The sequence below is a fragment of the Hyalella azteca genome, unplaced genomic scaffold (assembly GCF_000764305.2).
Source record: "Hyalella azteca isolate HAZT.00-mixed unplaced genomic scaffold, Hazt_2.0.2 contig6408, whole genome shotgun sequence".
NCBI classification, from domain to species: Eukaryota; Metazoa; Arthropoda; class Malacostraca; order Amphipoda; family Hyalellidae; genus Hyalella; species Hyalella azteca.
Window position 1 is genome coordinate 195,029 of NW_025936571.1, and position 18,174 is coordinate 213,202.

The 18,174-nt window shown below is 35.2% G+C and overlaps 1 protein-coding gene across 1 annotated transcript; it reads left to right on the forward strand.

The window, feature by feature from the left end:
- Window positions 1-588: 588 nt before the first annotated feature.
- LOC108682941 (triadin) lies at window positions 589-10,863 on the forward strand. Its single transcript, XM_018172205.2, has 3 exons — window positions 589-708; window positions 6,929-6,992; window positions 7,234-10,863. The coding sequence occupies exons 2-3, from the start codon at window positions 6,935-6,937 to the stop codon at window positions 9,345-9,347; spliced, it is 2,172 nt and encodes a 723-aa protein (XP_018027694.1). The 5' UTR covers window positions 589-708; window positions 6,929-6,934; the 3' UTR covers window positions 9,348-10,863.
- Window positions 10,864-18,174: the final 7,311 nt, after the last annotated feature.

Here is an 18,174-nt window from a genome sequence, read left to right on the forward strand (position 1 = left end):
TACTTATCGATGTTTAGATTACTGCATCTAACGTAATAGTATCCACCCGCCTTTGCTGTGAACAAATTTGTTCCTAGTACATTCGAGAATTCTACGATGCAGTTGCAATCGCGCAACAATTTTGTAGCTCCTGGCTAGCATCGGTGCTCCATTTGTCGTAAGATTATCATGCCGTGTTGAAAAAAATGTTTAGTCTTGCCTCATTAACATTTCTGCGAAATATTTGGGTTTCGCCCGGAAATGTGCAACTGTTGTAGTTCCCGGAGTTACAAAAACTTCCCAGTCAACTTTGTGGTGCGCGTCAACTTGATTCTTGATGCGTATTCCTTGATTCCTCAACAAATATTCAAAATTGTGTAAATCTACTCACCAATCACCATGCGCGCTTCATGCCTAACCAGCCAATTCCAGACCCCAAGTCTGTACTGCCCAAACATCGAATAACGCACAATTTTCAGTCCAAAACTTCGAAAAGTAGCTACCGCGAGCCTTGAGGCAGCAATGACGCACCGACTTGTTCCGCGAGTTTTGACAGGCAAGGAACTCATGAAAATAAAGGGCTTGCGAGTACGTGCGTCGAGACCAAAAGGCAGGAGGTTGTTCGCTTCCAAACGAGTCGCCGAAGAGACGTCGGACTGCAAGGTTCTCGCATCGCTACCATCCCCGCTCGTTCTTGAGATAAATCTACGCTTTCTGATCCCAATTGAGGTAATGATACTTGATGCTGCGTATTAATTTTTATATTATGAGAGATTAGATACAATTACGACTAACTGTTGTATATTTAATGTTCCTGAGGTCGTTTGACATTACGTTTTATATAATGAGTTGTATAGCTGATTAAGTTGAAGGTACCTACCTATAATTGTACTTATTGTATAAGATTAAATATTTTTCGTACAAAAGGTAATTCAATGATAATGTGCATTTTTTATTAATTTCTCATTAAAAGAGATCATTTGAATCATAGGATCATTATAGAGTGAACATGATTTTAAACTAAGCAATAGAAGTAAATATTAGTAAGGGATTTTTAAAAAGTTTAATGCATTTGTAAGTGTAATACTATTATTCGATACACTTCTCCTCAAGCAAAATGATTGGTAATTGACAAGCGCGGCTGATGTGTCAACAAAAATTTCAATTTCAATCAATTCGTATGGGAAATTTTTCGATAAAATAGTTTAACTATGAAAATCGTTTCATTAAATTCAAATTTACCGACAACGACATAATTGCCGATAAACCAATTAAATTTCAAAAAATTTACCTAAAATAATGTTAAAAAGTTCTCAAAAATGATAAAATTCAAAGAAAAATAAAAGAAAAGAATTTACCCACATCTAACATCAATTAATTGGTCCTCCAAATAAACAATTAAAAATGCTGAATTTCATATTTTGAATTACTCATATACAGTAATTCAAATAATTATAATAATATAATAAGAAAATAATTTTTAAAATTAGATTCTTCTACGACTGAATTATCATTCGAGGTATTTAAAAAAATTGATGGCGCTATTGCAAATTCTCTTCGTGATATATAAATTTCGAAATAAATTTACAATTTAACGACATCTTTTTTTTTTGCATGCTCCGAATGAACCATCGCAATTTTTTCCCGCACATTCCTATGTGCATGACTTTAAATTTTGCCAATTTCTTAGCTGAATTGTGTGTTGTCTTTCTCAGTTTTTACCTCGATCGAAAAATATAACTAAAATTTTTCGAGTGTTGGAAGCGCAATTTTTTTAGCTCAATTTTGCAAGTCAATAGAAAAATCGAGAAAACATTAGCCCAGAACATTCAACAATAATAAATCGGTTAGTAAATTTTTCATCTAAAGACACAATTTTTGTACATTTCTAATGAACTGCAAAATTTATATATCCAGATAGTAAAATATTTACCAACAAAAGTCATACACCGTAAAAATGTTATCTTTCGTTTCCCATCACACAGACAAAAGAAAAGAGTACAATTGTTAGAATCTATCCAAGACAGGAACAATCTGCCGGTATAGAATTACGAGTCATGAAAAGGCTATTTTCATTCCGTCCTGCGGCAAGTTTTTTTTGTATTTTGTTTCTATTTTTGCTTTGAGACGACCAAGAATAAGGAAATTGTTCCCACTGAATCTTGCGACCGATAAATGCAGGCGAGACTTTAGGGATCAAAGACCTTCTGACTGACAGCTTTACAACGAAAAATTTCTCGTCAAAAAGGGAAGCCGAAAATGGGAGCCTGACCATTGTCAATTCAGCGACTACCAATTATCGTACGTTAGGTTCACAATTAAACTCAATTTTGAAACTCCGCTACCTCTTTATTAACCGTTTTAATTTGCCTATGAATTCAAAAAAATCTTGAAAATATATATCGTCGCTGTCTATTTCTTGGATCGTTGAACTTTCTTCCGTATGTATTTACGGTTCTGTTGTTTCAAAGTTTCATTGAATTATCTTCTGAACTTTGAATTCAAGCCAGTACCGATGAGCTACAGTATCAAACTATAATAAAAAAATTCGACACAGGGACCTCATATTGGGCAAAACAAGGGTCCCTGTGTCTCATATGGCTTCAAAACTGTGAGCATTGGCCAAAAAGTTAACAAAAGTTTCAACAAAAAAACTTGAGCATAAAATTTTGTGTTGAAGCATTCAAAGTATGCATAGCTCACATGCAGTAGTTGGGTCCCTTTTCCCACACCATTTACGCATATTTTACTTAAAAACCGTTTTAATGACTGAAAAATGTTGTGAAATGCCCTACATGAAATATGATGCGTACCCTCAGGAGTGGCAAGCCAGGATAAGTCTTCATATTCTTTTAATTTGCTAAAATTACATCGGAGTACAGGTAACTAACTCTTCTGAAGTTGATTCGAAGTCTAAAAAGTATTATGCTGTAAATGACTAAAAGCCAATGACATTGATGAAAACCTATGAAATTTTCTCGATTAAAATTTAGTTAAAATTTTATACCGGGGTTGAAAATTTGCGTCGAGGCGTATCCTAAGTCACTGAAAATATTTATGCATGCGAGAGTTAATCTATCATCAGTCCAGTATATATTCCGCCGTACCAGAACGGTAAAATACCCATTAGGGTATTTTACCCAATACCCATTTCCGGTACCCATTAGTCGAATAAATTCACTGTTGTACCGGAAGTTTACGTACATAATAATGTTGGAACTCATATGTATATTGACGTGGTATAACAACATAAAAAATTGAATATCCGTTGTTAAACATGTTATGCCAATTATTCAGACAAATACTTAGTTTCAACTCACGAATTGAAAAGTATCGTCATTTTTGGTATAAAATCTCAAAAAATGAACCCACAAGCAGGCTTAAGGCTAGTGTAAGATTTCATTATTTTCTCTCATAATATTTTCAGAAACGCAAATAGTAACTTTTTAATGCACATGCTTGGTTAAACTACGCAGTTTAGGAAGTCATTTAGCAACAACCAATCACACGACACAAAGAAGAATGCACAAATTTTTTTACCCTGGCATGACTCGTCAGTTAAAGCCTGGGCGTTCAAAAACGATTATCCTCGAGACGTTCTTGACGAACTTACTTATTTTTGCCAATAATGCATGGGCCAATACAGGTTTTTTAACAAAGAGTATTGATATATAAGTGCATCATTTAACATCACACATTCAATCGATACTTCTGGAGGGTATCTTCAAACATTTACTAAATATTGATTATATCACTTAACATAAGGTTACTTCCAAGAATCCTTTAAAAGTTCGAAATCAAGCTATTTCTTGTCGTTTTTTTCCAACAACCATAAAAATACAAACTACAAACAAACTAGAACTTTACCACAATAATTTAATCTTTAACTCCTAGAATGTTGTTCATGTCTCTATTTTAATCCCATTCTCTGATTAAATTTCTCAATTTCCCATTATCATTGTGCTTCTTAAAGTCAGATAATGAAAAATTCGGAGCCTCATTTCGGGTTTATGAAACCATTTCCTCACTCATGGCACTAATTTTTTTATGCATTCCGTAGCGTACGTATTTCAAAATTGCACCTGCATGCAATCAAGGTAGTCCTAGGAGCCAGACAATGAGGAGCTTGCTGGACCGAAGCAATCAATTTCATTCCAAGAACTTGGCTTACTTTCTTTAGGCGGCGCCGTCGAGAAAATGATTGCTTCCACCCCAGTAAAAAAAACCTGTCCGGTTGGATGCATCATTTGGAAACCACCGCAAGGATTTCATTTCAGAGAACCGTTACTGACCGCCTGGAACTCTAAAAAACTAATGAGATCTCATCTTATAAAAAAGCTTTGCCAATGCCTTTAAGGCTGCGAAATGGACCTTAAAAATGACGCTGGCCATAATGCAGTCTTTGTCTAAGGCGCCACTCGAGAAAGCTGGGCTAGACAGACGCCGCCTCTTCTTTTCATGCTGCTCCTGATTCTTAAAGCAGAGAATTTTCCAATAATTTTTGACACAATATTGCCTACATCGGAAATATATAACATGAATATTCAAAAATTTTATTTCATGTCACTCATTTTAAACAATTTAAATAACGGAGTATAATTTTCTCCAACAAATAATATTGCACCCATAAATTTTGAATCAAAACAGAACAAAGTGGAGCAAGTTCGTCGCGGAAAAGTTTTTGAGTCTCCTAATAATTATAAACTAGCGTCATTAAACTCAAATATTATTGATTTGAATTGAAGATTTTTTTATTTTCGCGTGAAAATGCGTAAACAGCAAGATGCTACTAACTTTAAATTAATTCAATATGATATAAAAGACTGATATAAAAGACACAATAAATTGCGTCGCTTATCTCGGCTTGCTACTGACAGTTAAGGTCTTACAATATAAACCTTAATTTAAAACTTGACATCTCGATTCTCTAGAACCTCCCTTTTTATAAAAAATTAACATTGCAAACAAATATGCATTCTCGCCACTTTGCCGAGCTTCCTTTAGAAAAAAGTCCAATAGTGAACCATGTTTGAGGACGAGTGCGATGCTGCCGTATGCTCAAATCTCTCTGTTTGGTACAGTACACTGAGCAACCGTTAATCAAAGATAGCGAGGATTGTCGTAACCGTGTAAAATATTTGTCTAGCAGGTAGATCCTGTTGTCTGGTCTACCAGGTCACCATTACTAAAACATGCTGGCTTTGGAATGCGCGATAACAGGTAGACTGTAAATCTTGGACACCTAACGGGACCTGGCGGGTAGATATGGCCAGTAGATTGTTCTTTAGCCAGGTAGAGACTATATATGATTGTCTACTTGGGCAGTACTCCGGTGAGTGGTAAATTCTGTAGTGCCTTTTGCTTTGGGAAATGCACGAGCACAATTATAATTTTTAATATAGGGTTTATTTTTTTTTAAATTCAGAGTATGGGTTGAAATTGAGAACAAAGAGATATAGAGTTATATCTGCTATAAAAATGAGTAGTGAAGCAAAATAGGCGGCCCAGCAAAAACGCAAACTTGATCGTTTCAAGTCAGAGGTCAGAGATTTAAATTAAATAAGCGATTAAATATAAAGATCAAAACATGTATTCGCACATTAATTATTGATTAAAAAAATTCTCAACCCAAATACTGTGTTCCTAGAGCGTTATCAATTTCATTTTAAATGCACTAAAAATTGAATAACTGAGGCGCATAAAAAGTTACAATTTCAGCAATAAAACATTAGGAACAAGAATGAACTGCGTATTCTCAGGACGAGCTGAAAAGGTCACTGGGTACAGACTGCATCCTAATATGGAGCGAGAAAGTTTCTCACAACTTTCTAGTGCCATGAAGACAAACTTTGCAAATTGAAGAGTACGAATACCACAACAATAAAAATTAACTACGCTCGACAAGTGTGCCTGAACTGAACGTGGTTTGATGGAAAAATGAGTCTGATAAATGGTGACCGGAATCAGGTCCATCTCATTATTTATTACGGAAAAATTATAATTTTGTTAATATGGTTAGTTTGTAATTTCTTTCTCAATTAAACTTAATTTTGTTGAAAAATTCACTTCAAAGCTTTCTTCATTGCAAATCATTGCAAAAATTGTTAAGAATTTGTCGATAAGATTGATAAATTTCAATGCATACAATGCCGTTGACCTCAGCCAGGGCTCGTGCTCGAAGGCCAAAGTTTGCTCTTGAGCTTTTGAAATATCGACAACTCTCCTGAAGATAGAAGTTCATGAGGAGGCTAGGAAGAGTCTGGCACTGAGCTTGTAAGATGCTTGGACAAGACGAGTAGAAAATGATAAGAGTAGTAGGAAATTATTTATTCTTTATTCACAGAGGAGCACACAAAAAAATACATAGCAGGAGACCATCGAAAATTTGAAGAAAAAATATAAATTGCTTCCGTGTGAATGCCTATATTAGCTAATAAGTTTCACAGGCGACATAGGCGATGTGATGAAGCTTGAGAGAAATGTAAATGTAAGGACAGCGCTGGCATGGAAATTGGAAAATGTAAGAAAAAACGACAAAAAAGAGGCTAGAATTTAGAAGCAAGACTGCACGGTCGTTACGAAAGCCATGCGTCATCTAGAAGCTAGCCACAATTGCAAGCAAATTGGTGCAATTGACTACCGTCTCAGTCGTCCGCAGAGCAAAAGAGAAAATAATGTATCGGAAACATGTCTCACTAAAGACGAAAATAAAATAAAATTTAATGTTTCTCTCCTCTTTATGTGAATTAATTCCAGAATATTGGGGATTATGGAGAAAAAGTTTAATTTTTGATACTCTGAGTTTAAGTAAACGGAAAATTCTAATTGGTATCGAGTGCTGACGCTGTACGTCACTAGAGCAAGTTTAACAAATCAGCAAGTCATCCATCCGTGTTATATTCAACATTTTTGGATATCTTTTCTCCTAATATTTTTATTTTCCGTGCAGATCAACATGAAGCATAACGTGAAGTCCCTGCTACTGTTACTTCTAGTGGCATCTGCCTGTGCCAGTGAGTACCTTAATTCATATATAGTGAATTCTGCCACCTGAAAATTTTTACCAAATAAACTATGTGTCCATCTTCCATGGACACTTAGAACCACCTGACAATTTTTCTTAATAATTACAAAATTCTGTGATGATTTTTCAGGATAAATGTATATTCTTCATTAAAAAAATTTTCTGAAAAGTCTTTTAGAAAAATGTTAAGATGATACCAAGGTTTATGAAGGATATTTTTCGCATTGCAGGTCCTATTCCCCAAGGGTCGGTCGCCTCGTCGAAGCCAAAAGAGTCTTCGGTCTCAGCTACTGTCGTTGGGCGGAATAATGCCATCAAAAATGAAGTGGTAGTTGAAAAAGTCAATGCGACAACACAGGGTAACAATGAAAAAGCTGAACCTGTAACAAAACTAGAGACAAAAGCCGAAGTTTCACAAACCAAAAAACCTGAGGTTCAGAAACCACAAGCTACTGAAGATCCCAAAATAGTCGCGGTTGCCGAAGACGTTCCAAGTGCAGGCGCTGAAATTCCACCAACTGAAATTGCTGACAAAGTATCTGTGGAGCAGAGTAATGTGGATGAAGACACTACATCTGCCCCTACTGAAAATGACATCCCGATTCGCAAAGAATCAACCGATGCCAAGAAAAATGAAACCAGTGATCCTGTAATCAAAATTCTGGCTGACGCTTTAGTAGCTAAGAAGGAATCGCAAAAAGTTAAAGACCAAGAAGTAAATTTTCCTGATCAAGAAGTGACTGAAAATACTCCAGTTGATAGAGAAGAAGCTGTTACAGAGATTTTTGATCTCAGAGATGAAGATGTAACAGATAAACCAATCGAAGAGGCAGTGGAAGAAAAAATTTCCAGTCACACTCTTTTCAGAAGCGAGTCCGTTGACGATGAATCAGATACTACAACTCCCTCCCCAGAAACCAACCCCAAATCAGCCTCGGAAAAAGAAGTTGCAGTTGATGAGATTGAGACAACAACTCTACAGCCTGAGGGAGAAAAAGAGATTGAAACTGCGGCAAGTGGAACACAGGGAGTGAGAATTAATTCAAAAAATTTCGACAAATCCGAGTTACAGATCGATCAGGAACAAGACGCGACAACAATCATCCCAGAAGTCCTCCGAGACGAGTCAGATGATGGAGTGACAGATATTCCTGTTGAGGAAGAAGCCAATGAAGAAGATGTGAGCTTCAAATTCGCTGCCCCAATTGAAATAGTTGAGGTCAGCGACTCTGGTGCATCAGATCTCGTATTTAAAGATAGTGCACCTATTGAGATAGTCGAAATAACTGAAACCCCCGAACCTGTAGAGTCAGGGATCGTTCCTGAAAAAAGTGCCGATGTTAAGTCGGCATCAGATGCGGAGGTATCCGAAACCACTGAGGCTCAACCCCAAGTCATTGAAAAGGTGGCACTAGAGGATAAATCAAAAGTTGAATCAAGTTCAGATACAGAGGAAGAAGCTACCATTGAAGTTTCGAAAGTCTTGGGAGCCGACGTAATCCAAGAAAATTCTCAAGATGAAGACAAATTGGGATCCAAGGTACAACCTCAGGAGGAAGAGAAACCGATTGCATCCAAAACTCAGCCTGCCAGCGATGGCGACTACTGGGCTCGAATGAGAGACACTCCAAGCTCTGGAATAAATTCGTCGGAGCCCTCCACTGCTGTTGCGTCAGAAGAACCTACGATCCCAGAGGCTGAAGCCACGACTCAGCGGTCACCAGACGATAACTCTCAGGATGCTGTCGAAAGAGACCAAACCGTCGAGAAAGAGACATCATCTACTGTTGTAGAAGATGGGGTAAAGGACGAAATTGTTAAAGATGAGGCTAAAATTGAAGCCGGGAATGATAGTATCAAGAAAGTTGAGGACGAGCTTGAAAAAATCGTTAAAGGAGTAGCGAAAGCTGATACTGTTGTTACTGTCAAAGATGTTGGAGAAAAAGAGATCGTAAAAGAAGATGCCAAAAAAACCGAAGAGATCATAAAAGAAGCAGAGAAAAAACCCGAAGAGATCATAAAAGAAGCAGAGAAAAAACCCGAAGAGGCCGTAAAAGAAGCAGAGAAAAAATCCGATGAGGCTGTAAAAGAAGCAGAGAAAAAACCCGGAGAACCCGGTAAAGAAGCTGAGAAAAAACCCGAAGAGGCCGGAAAAGAAGCAGAGAAAAAACCCGAAGAGGCCGTAGAAGAAGCAGAGAAGAAACCCGAAGAAGTCAAGGAGTCCCCTAATGAAAATCAAAAGGTCGTAGCTGTAAATTCACAAAGATCGCAAACTGATCCTCTACAAGAAGGAAACCAGGTCCAGTTCCAGGAGGACAACAGCCTGCAGAGGAGGCTCGTGTGATCTTCCGGATCTGCCTGCAAATGATCTGCCGTATCTGCCAGCAATATGTGAACGGTGATCGTGAATTATTTAATGCTAGTTTGATTGGAAGTTACTTCTGCCATTGACAATATTACTTTATAGTCTTATGAGCTTTTGTTCGATGAGGATCGACCGTATAAAGTGAGACATCATCAGTTCAATTGGCTGGAATTGATGTAACATAAGATTTTCCCGTATATTACAGGAAAGTGCTATAGATAATCTGTTCATGTTCGAAGCTGGTGAAATTGAGCTTTATTTTGATAATTCATTGGAAAATTCAAACCGAAACAAACGTACATTCCAAATCAAAATATCTTATTTAAATTCTGCGAAAATTCAAGGTTCTAATATTACATGCCCGGATCAACTTCGTGATAAAACTATCGAAAATTTTTCACTAAAATAAAACCGGAGAACTTTTTAAAGAGAAAGAATTAAATTTCAACTTTCATGAGGTATAAATTCTCGACATTAAGCCATACTGTCGATTTTACTCAATTTTAGGTTTGAAGTTTTTTGTTAACTAATTTATGGATATTGAGATTTTGAATGCAGTCAAAGCGGAACTTGTTGCGTATGACCACTAATCAAGTTGGATACCTTGTATTTCATTTATTTACAAGAACTGCTAGAAATTTATGTTTCATACAGAAATCTTGACAGATATGATGATGATTACGGATATATTTCATCTTGAAATAAATGTGGTTATTTCGTTAAAGATGAACGTTGAAAACTTGCATTATAATTCCTCAAAATATCAAGTTTGTTGCAAATCATTGACACCACTTTATACCTTACTCTATATTCATGTTTCACCACCAAAATAGAGTGAAAATAATAATTCTGTGCATGCGCTTTCATTCATTTCAATACATCTTATCGCTAAATTGTAGACATGATTTAGAATTATATTGAAGCTTATGATTTAGTAACTTAGAAGTGCCAAATCAATTTCCAAATTTGTTATATTTCAGATCTGCGTCAGTGTCTATGCTCTCATCTGTCAATATCCCTGTCCTATAGCTTGAGAGGTTGTGTCAGAGAAAACCTTCGCTTCTTTCACTATTGTAAAGAAGGAAAGAAACGGCTACCAACATGCCACATTCTCATCAACAGAATTGTGTAGGTATTATGTATACAATAGTGCTATGTTACCGTGCACTATTGCTGCAATTGTGTTATAGAATAGTGCACTGTTGCTGCATTGCCTTGAATTTCACGCATACTAAATTAACTTTGAATAATTGATCGGTTTAGAAGTGTTACGTTAATTGATCGTTTCTTTAATTGATCGTTTCGTTAATTGATCGTTTCGTTAATTGATAATTGATCTTGTTTTTTCCTATGATTAATATCGTAGTTCGTAGTTTGTTGGAGCATTTTCTTCGTGTGTATTCGAACGTGCTCATTTTTCGGGCATTTAATTATTCTCAAAATTTATTTATTTACTCAATACAATATTCTTGAAATACATGAGAGAAAATGTGAACCAATTTTATTTTTCTTAACAATTGGGAGGGACTATAAAAAGAAAAATTGGTAATTAATAATTTATAATGCATTGATTATAGGCAACATTAATGAGATATATTGTCATTTGACAGTTTGTCGTAGATTTGAAATTAGTAAGAAAGGAAAAGTTCATGCCGGTACCTAACTTTTTACTTCTACATGATTACGTCAATTTGTCGTTTACAGCGAAATACGAGATAAATGAAATTTTTCTATTATCTTAACCTCTAAAATTTAAATGATATCTAAAATTTGAATTATTAGAAAATGAAATAATTTATCTACAACCACAGCAAACAAAGACATCTCTTCAACCGACATGAGTCTTAAGAAACGTTCTTTTAATCAACAAGCCTTTGAAGTGAGCTGAATAATCCACCGATTTATTGCAATTCATTTCAAAATTAATCTATTTCAGACGAAATTCGATCCGAAATAAAAATTTCAGATTTGGAAGTGCTGAATCCATTCATTTTGACTTTAAAAACAATAACATTATTAGTGGCAGAGTTTTCAAGTTAATATAAACTTTTATGAAGTCTATGCAAAATTTAAATTTCAAGTCCATTTACGAGAAGCAAACGAAAAAAGCATTGCTCGCGTGTACAAAAACTAACATAGTTTACGCTATGAAAATTTTCTTTGCCAAACTTAAAAATTGTTTTTTAGGCTAACTGTCCTTAATATATTGCGACAAATGTAGCTCTTTCATGCCACGAAATAGCGGTTTCCGCGTTTATTAGGCCGTAGGCCTGTCGCCGATTCATAACATCGCAGAACATTCACAGCATTTTGCGGTCTCGAACTCGCAACTCACTGCTACAATTCTGCTGTGCTTAACCTAATTTTTGCTGCAAAGCGAGTAAACACTTAAAAGAAGGTTGTAGTTTTTTATTTTCACTGAAACATAGAGCGGGTGCAAGTTTTAGCTAATTTAGAATTTAGATGGATGCAAATCGTACATATTTTTGAATCACTGATGACCTCCGATATATATTCTGACAGTTTTTACCTTTTGCAGGCTGCATAGAGTCTTTTATCCGCACAGAAAATGTGTACAAATTTAAAACAGAATTGCAACTTTTTTTATGTACGTAGTAGTCTTGAATACAACAGTGACCTATACATAAATACACCTGTGGTCTAACAGCCAGAGTTGCAGGTTAACATGGCTAATATAAATGAGTACGAACATATAACATTAATTAGTTCTACAAATTAAAGTCATTTAATATTCAAGTATAAGTCCTCACTCCCCACTTTACATACTTTACATCAGCTGACATTTAACACAATTAACATTATTTCTAATGTATTGTAATACGACACGTGGTTACACATATGTCCATTGTCAATTGGAGTACCTTCATCACACATGACCCACTACCAAACTTAATTATTTTTATTTATAGTCCTCATCCTAGCTTCGGTAAAAACAAGGAGCAGAGGTGAAGAAAATGAAGCAAGCTACGGCAAAAGTTCAGCGTTGAAGTGTTGCAGTCGGAAATGCTTCAGAGTATTGATTGTAATCGAAACGAACATTATTCGCATATTGTCATGATATTGAATTCCATACATTGTCTTTTTAAACAGCCAATACAGAGGATTATGTGGATAGAAATATTTAACACTTCTGCATCTCCGCGGAAGATAACGTAATTTATATGCCATAATTTATATGCAATTTATATATATACAGTATATATATTGATAACGTAATTTATATTAACATTGAACTAAAGCGATACGCTTAAAAATGTCCCTTACACCGCCCCGTGTAAGGGACAATCGAGAATGCTTCAATCGAGAAGGCTAAGCCTGGTGTTGAAATTTATTCATTCATTGAGATTAAATGTTTATTTTATTACGAGCGAATACATAACTGTAAAAATTAAATCAGTGGATTATAAATCGTTGAATTGGCATGGCTCTCGTCGGTCAGATTTTCCAATGGATTAATGAACATAAACCTATAGCCCCATCAGGCACGAAATAAGTGCCTCAGTCTTGAGCAATATATACATAAAACAGTGACATTTTGGACCAGGTCATGTCTCAGCTATGGACTCATGACCGCTGTAGTCTAAACAACAACCTCAATCCTTATTCTGTTCGTCAATAAATCAAATAACAAAAAAAAATAACTCAGTACTCACTGCAGTGAGTGACAGAGAGAGCATTTTCTCGTCGACGAAAACGTGGAGTCACGAACGGACGGACGGACGGACATGACGAGCACAATAGCGCCCTTTTTCCATAAATGAGAAAATGCGCTAAAAATCCTTTGCCAATAATTTTTTCCAAAATAGGAATGAATTAAGTTATGTTCAGAATAATTTGAACCTTGTAAAACTATTGTTTATTCATCTTTTCGGGAAATAAATGTGTTCCCTATTTTTATTTTTTTTTGTTTTAACATGCTAATTAGTTTCACTTCTCACAGTTCTATGAAATGCTTCTAACAAGATGCGAGTTACCTTGATAGAAAAATATTCTTTGTCTATATATCTTCATGCATTGTTTATTCTTAATCCAGTGTAAGATGTGATCGGTGAAGTCCCCACAAATTTAATAATTCTTAATCCGCTGGTTTAATTTCTAACTTTTTTCTCTGAATATATATAAGACAATGAATGAATTTCTTTGAATATATAAGACAATGAATGGACCACTCTGAATATATATAAGACAATGAGATGAAATTCTCTGAATGCATATAAGACAATGAATTAACCACTCTGAATATAATATAAGACAGTGAATGAATTTCTCTGAATACATACATGACAATGAATAAATTTCTCTGAATATATATATAAGACAATGAGATGAATTTCTCTGAATATATATAAGACAATGAAGGAATTTCCTAAATTTATACATGACTATAAATGAATTTCTCTGAATATATGTACATAAGACAATAAATATAAAATATCAACCCCTTTTCGTTTGTTGGACCGGAGCCGAGAAGATTTTATTCCTCTTTGGTAGGCGCGAATATTTTTTATAGTACATCTCCGTACAGCACCCAAATTATAAGTACTCTTAGCTTAAAGAATGTTATGTTATCAAGAACATTCATTTTAATTTAGCTTCGAACGTTCATCTCTTCAATTTGTAGATATCTCAATAAAGAAAATTTCCAACCCCGAAAATATTATTTCGCTGGGGAACAAAATTCTCATGAGAAATGAATAATATTATATAATAATATGAACCCAGCCAATTTTATTTGTACAATTTCCGTATATTGTAACGCATCCGAACAAAATTGAGGTCGACTTGGCATGAGTACTTTGTTAATTCCAAGTCGTTTTTCCTAGTCAGATGACTGGGAGAAGCAGGTTACAATTCAGCCCTGAACTCAAGACTTGAACAAAAAAAACATTTTAGCGCACAAGTGAAGAATAGAGAGGGGCACCGAACGGGGCAAACAAAAACACTCATTTTTACCTAACGTGTTATTTATACTTCCCCGACATTAGTAATAATACTTGTGAAATTCAAACAGAATTCAGAAACATGGAACATTATGCATTCGTTTCCTCTGTGAGAATTTCTGATCTATTTCATAATTTTAAACATAGTTGCAGTTGGAAGTTAATTTCCATTTTAGAAAGTATTGTCTTAACATTTATTACATAATATGAGTTATGTCTCCTCATAATTCTGTTAAAATATAGTTCTCAATCTGAAAGCAATTGAGCCTCAATTTTTTTAATTATTCATCTATGCTATTTCCACGAATTAACAGACACAGAGTCGTTTTATAAGCAACACCATGTCTGACTAAATATTGATACGTCAATACCATGATCACTCAAAGCTACGATGAACTTCATATTCAGCTGAGTCATCAAATGCATGCTCCACCATTCACAATCAAATGAAAATTATTGTGACCATACGTCCCTGATATTTTGCTCGACGCTTTAATTTTTTTTCTGAAAATATGATTGGAGGCTTTCGCATGACCTGTAAGTTTTTATGCAAAAAGATTCGAGTTTCACTTTTTCCATTCGAAGCCAGTAAAAAATGTCTGGATGAATGCCGAGTCGTAATTTTTTCCGCAAAATTTTTTTTGTTTTTCTTCGAACATTCACTAAATTCCTTAGGATTTACAGTGCAACACCGTGAATTGATAGCGCAAAGCCAATAGGATAATCGTCTTTCTTACTAGAGAAACTAATAACTGAACTGCAAACTTGAATGTTTGTTAAAACTCGCAAAAGGAACCAATTTTTTTCGAATAACATATTTGCTCCCAAACCAGTATAATGCAAACTCTTGGCTATAAGATTTGGCACCAATGTGTTTCTGTTTTAGTCAACATATGACCAATTTCCTTGATATAAAACAGTCGTAGAAAAAATGATTAGTCATGATCCATTTCGAACTTGGTAGTCAAATGGTTGAAGAAAGCATGACCGAGTAAGAGTTTCATGATTTATCCAACCACAGACAGCAGGCGGCCATGAACTGATCTGATTTTAATTTTTATTTGTGTTTCTTGTTTTAATGACTATCGAAAAAACACTTCTCCTTTGAAAACACGACAAAAAGTTTTACCTTAGTACCTCCTAAAAAAATTGATGCTCATTTCGTTTCCAGACAAGCTTGCGTGTTAGATAAAAAAACGTACAAATTGACGGCACACATTTTGGCAGCCAAACTTCTGAAATCGTCAATTGAGTTTATTGCTAACAAAAAGTTTCTACTATTTAAAAAATTTTCTGTTTATAAACACAAATTTTTCTTTTCTTTCTATTTCCTTACGGGTGGTGGCAAAATGACTTCAATTTGCCAACACTTTTGCAATATGTCCGGTAAAATATTCTGATACAAAAATTGGTAAAAAAAATTGGCCACTTCGAATTTTTCGCTTTCCTTTCCTGCTCTAATCATGATCACACGCTCTTCCCACTCTAAAAACAGGATACGTTGTTGCTGAAATTTTATAGTTATTTGCCTCAAACGTTTCTCATATGCATCCGAAGTTTTTTGCCGATAAAGGCTATTTTCAGCCTTCCTATAATGATTATAATCAGATAAGTCTCATTTATAGATTTCCAGGTGATAATGTTTTGTAGACGGCGATGTGACTTTTGCGTTGCCTTTGCCAGTGCACACTTAACTTTTCGCAGGTCGAGCCTGAATTTTTTTTAATGATGAAGCTCGGTTAAATGTTAGGCGGAATCTGGAATGGGGTCGTTCAGGGACCAATGAACCCGGCACGCCTTGCAATATTTTATGGGCAAGGTCAGAGCGTTTATTCTCGTGGCTAAAGCAAAGCAGTATCAGTCCAGTCGTTTTGCACTTGAGGCATAAAAAGCCCACAGTTGGCATGGCGAAAAATTTTTAATGGATGCTTGAAATTGAAATAATACTCTCCTATCTTCAGCTAATTTATATTTTTCGAATTAAGGTTTTTATTTTTTTAGTGCCTCAAGCCGAATACAGTGAAATTCCGAAAATAAAATAAATCTGAATAAAAAATTTGAATCAATTGGGCGTATTTCAAATTTTGGTATACTAAGCTAAAGATTTAAGGTGAGTAGAGAATATATTGTGCTTCAAAACGTGCACTCATAAAGTTTACGCTTTCCACGATTGTAATATTAAAGTCATTATTGAACCACAAGTTCGAGTGTTCAAGCTCCATCTTCGCCTATATTAAACATGTGAATAAGTGCTCTCTGAAAATATTCACATTCTCCGCACTTTATTAATGAAACTCTGAAATAATTTCAAGGCCGTTGATTCCAATATATGGGACAAGATTCAAGCTTGCGGTGCCCAGTGAGGCACGGTGAGAAATGCCCCAACTTGGGTCAGACGCCATGTATTTGGTGCAGCAAAGAAAAATGTTAGCTTTTTCGGTTGGACGAGAACAACATATGTTTCATATAATAATCGTTAAATCTTCCAAATACATTGCATTAAATGTGAAGTTCACAATTTTTATAGGGAGTTTGATAAATCTGATTTATAAGCAACGAATGGCATTGTTTAACCGACAGAGGAAACATTTTTCCTTGCTAACCAAATGCAGAGCGTCTGACCCAAGATAAGGAATCTCTTGTTATGCATTGCTGAACAGCGCAAGATTTAATCTTTTCCCATTCGATAGAATCTTCGATAAATTAAATTGCTTGAATATAAACTCGCTGACTTTATGAACGATTAGCAAGCCATGAGTTGAACTTAATTGTGGTAAAGACTTTGTAGAACGGAATTAATTTCATGTAGGACTTGGTAATTGAGGGTATATGATATTTTATTAATATATGGCAAGAAAGACCTGAGGCAAATTTGAATGGAATAGATGGTAAATAATTTTATTAAACTATGCTATTTTTTATTAAATTTCTAAGATAACACACAATTATCGACTAAAATACAAATCAAACTTAATTAATTTAAAGTGATGAATTAAAAATCTGAACACTTACGTTAGAGAACTCCAAGATGGTCTTTCTGTTGTACAAAATGGTCTTCAAAAATTTATATCAAATAACATCACAAAATAGTCTTTGTAAAATACGTCATCTGTGCTTTTATCGGCGGGGAAAGAATGCGCGTGCCGATGCACGAAAAGGTTAAAAAAATTAAAATGTTTCAATTGGACATAATTGGCCAACTTCAGCCACTGATTAAAATAAGCAGTGATTATTTTTCTATTTATGTTATTGGAGGTATTTAAAATTTACTTCAATTTAAAAATATAAACTTAATTTTTAATTAATATTCATATGATGTAATCAAAATGACTCAGCAATCAATGAAAACAAGACATGCCCTGGTGCTGAACGTGAGGTTAAAGCCCTCACACACGTCGCCAGGTCTCATACAATCCACAGCGTCTGTTCGGTGAGCACGGCTGCTGCTCTACGCTTGTGCGGTGAAAGTGAACGCTCTACCAAAGCTGTAGACCTCCGATACTGAAAGTGATGCGTACTTATGGCGAACTGTTGCATTTTTTTATGAAATACAAAGCTTTTGTTGATGACTTTAATCGCTGTGCGGTGGACTAAAATTTTGGTTTTCAGTGCATATGTTGTTTTTTATCATGACGAGCAAATTGAACAAATGCGACTAGTTATGGTAGCTTTCGAGTTGTACAGAAATGACTGAAATTAAATTATAACAAACGTGCGCAGAATGTTGATCGAACGTACGGTAATATAACTTTTTCGATGAAATGGTTTGGTGTAACTGGTTCCTTCTTAAATTAAATGTTTAGAGAATAAATTAACTGCCACAATTTAGATTATTTCGTCCCCGA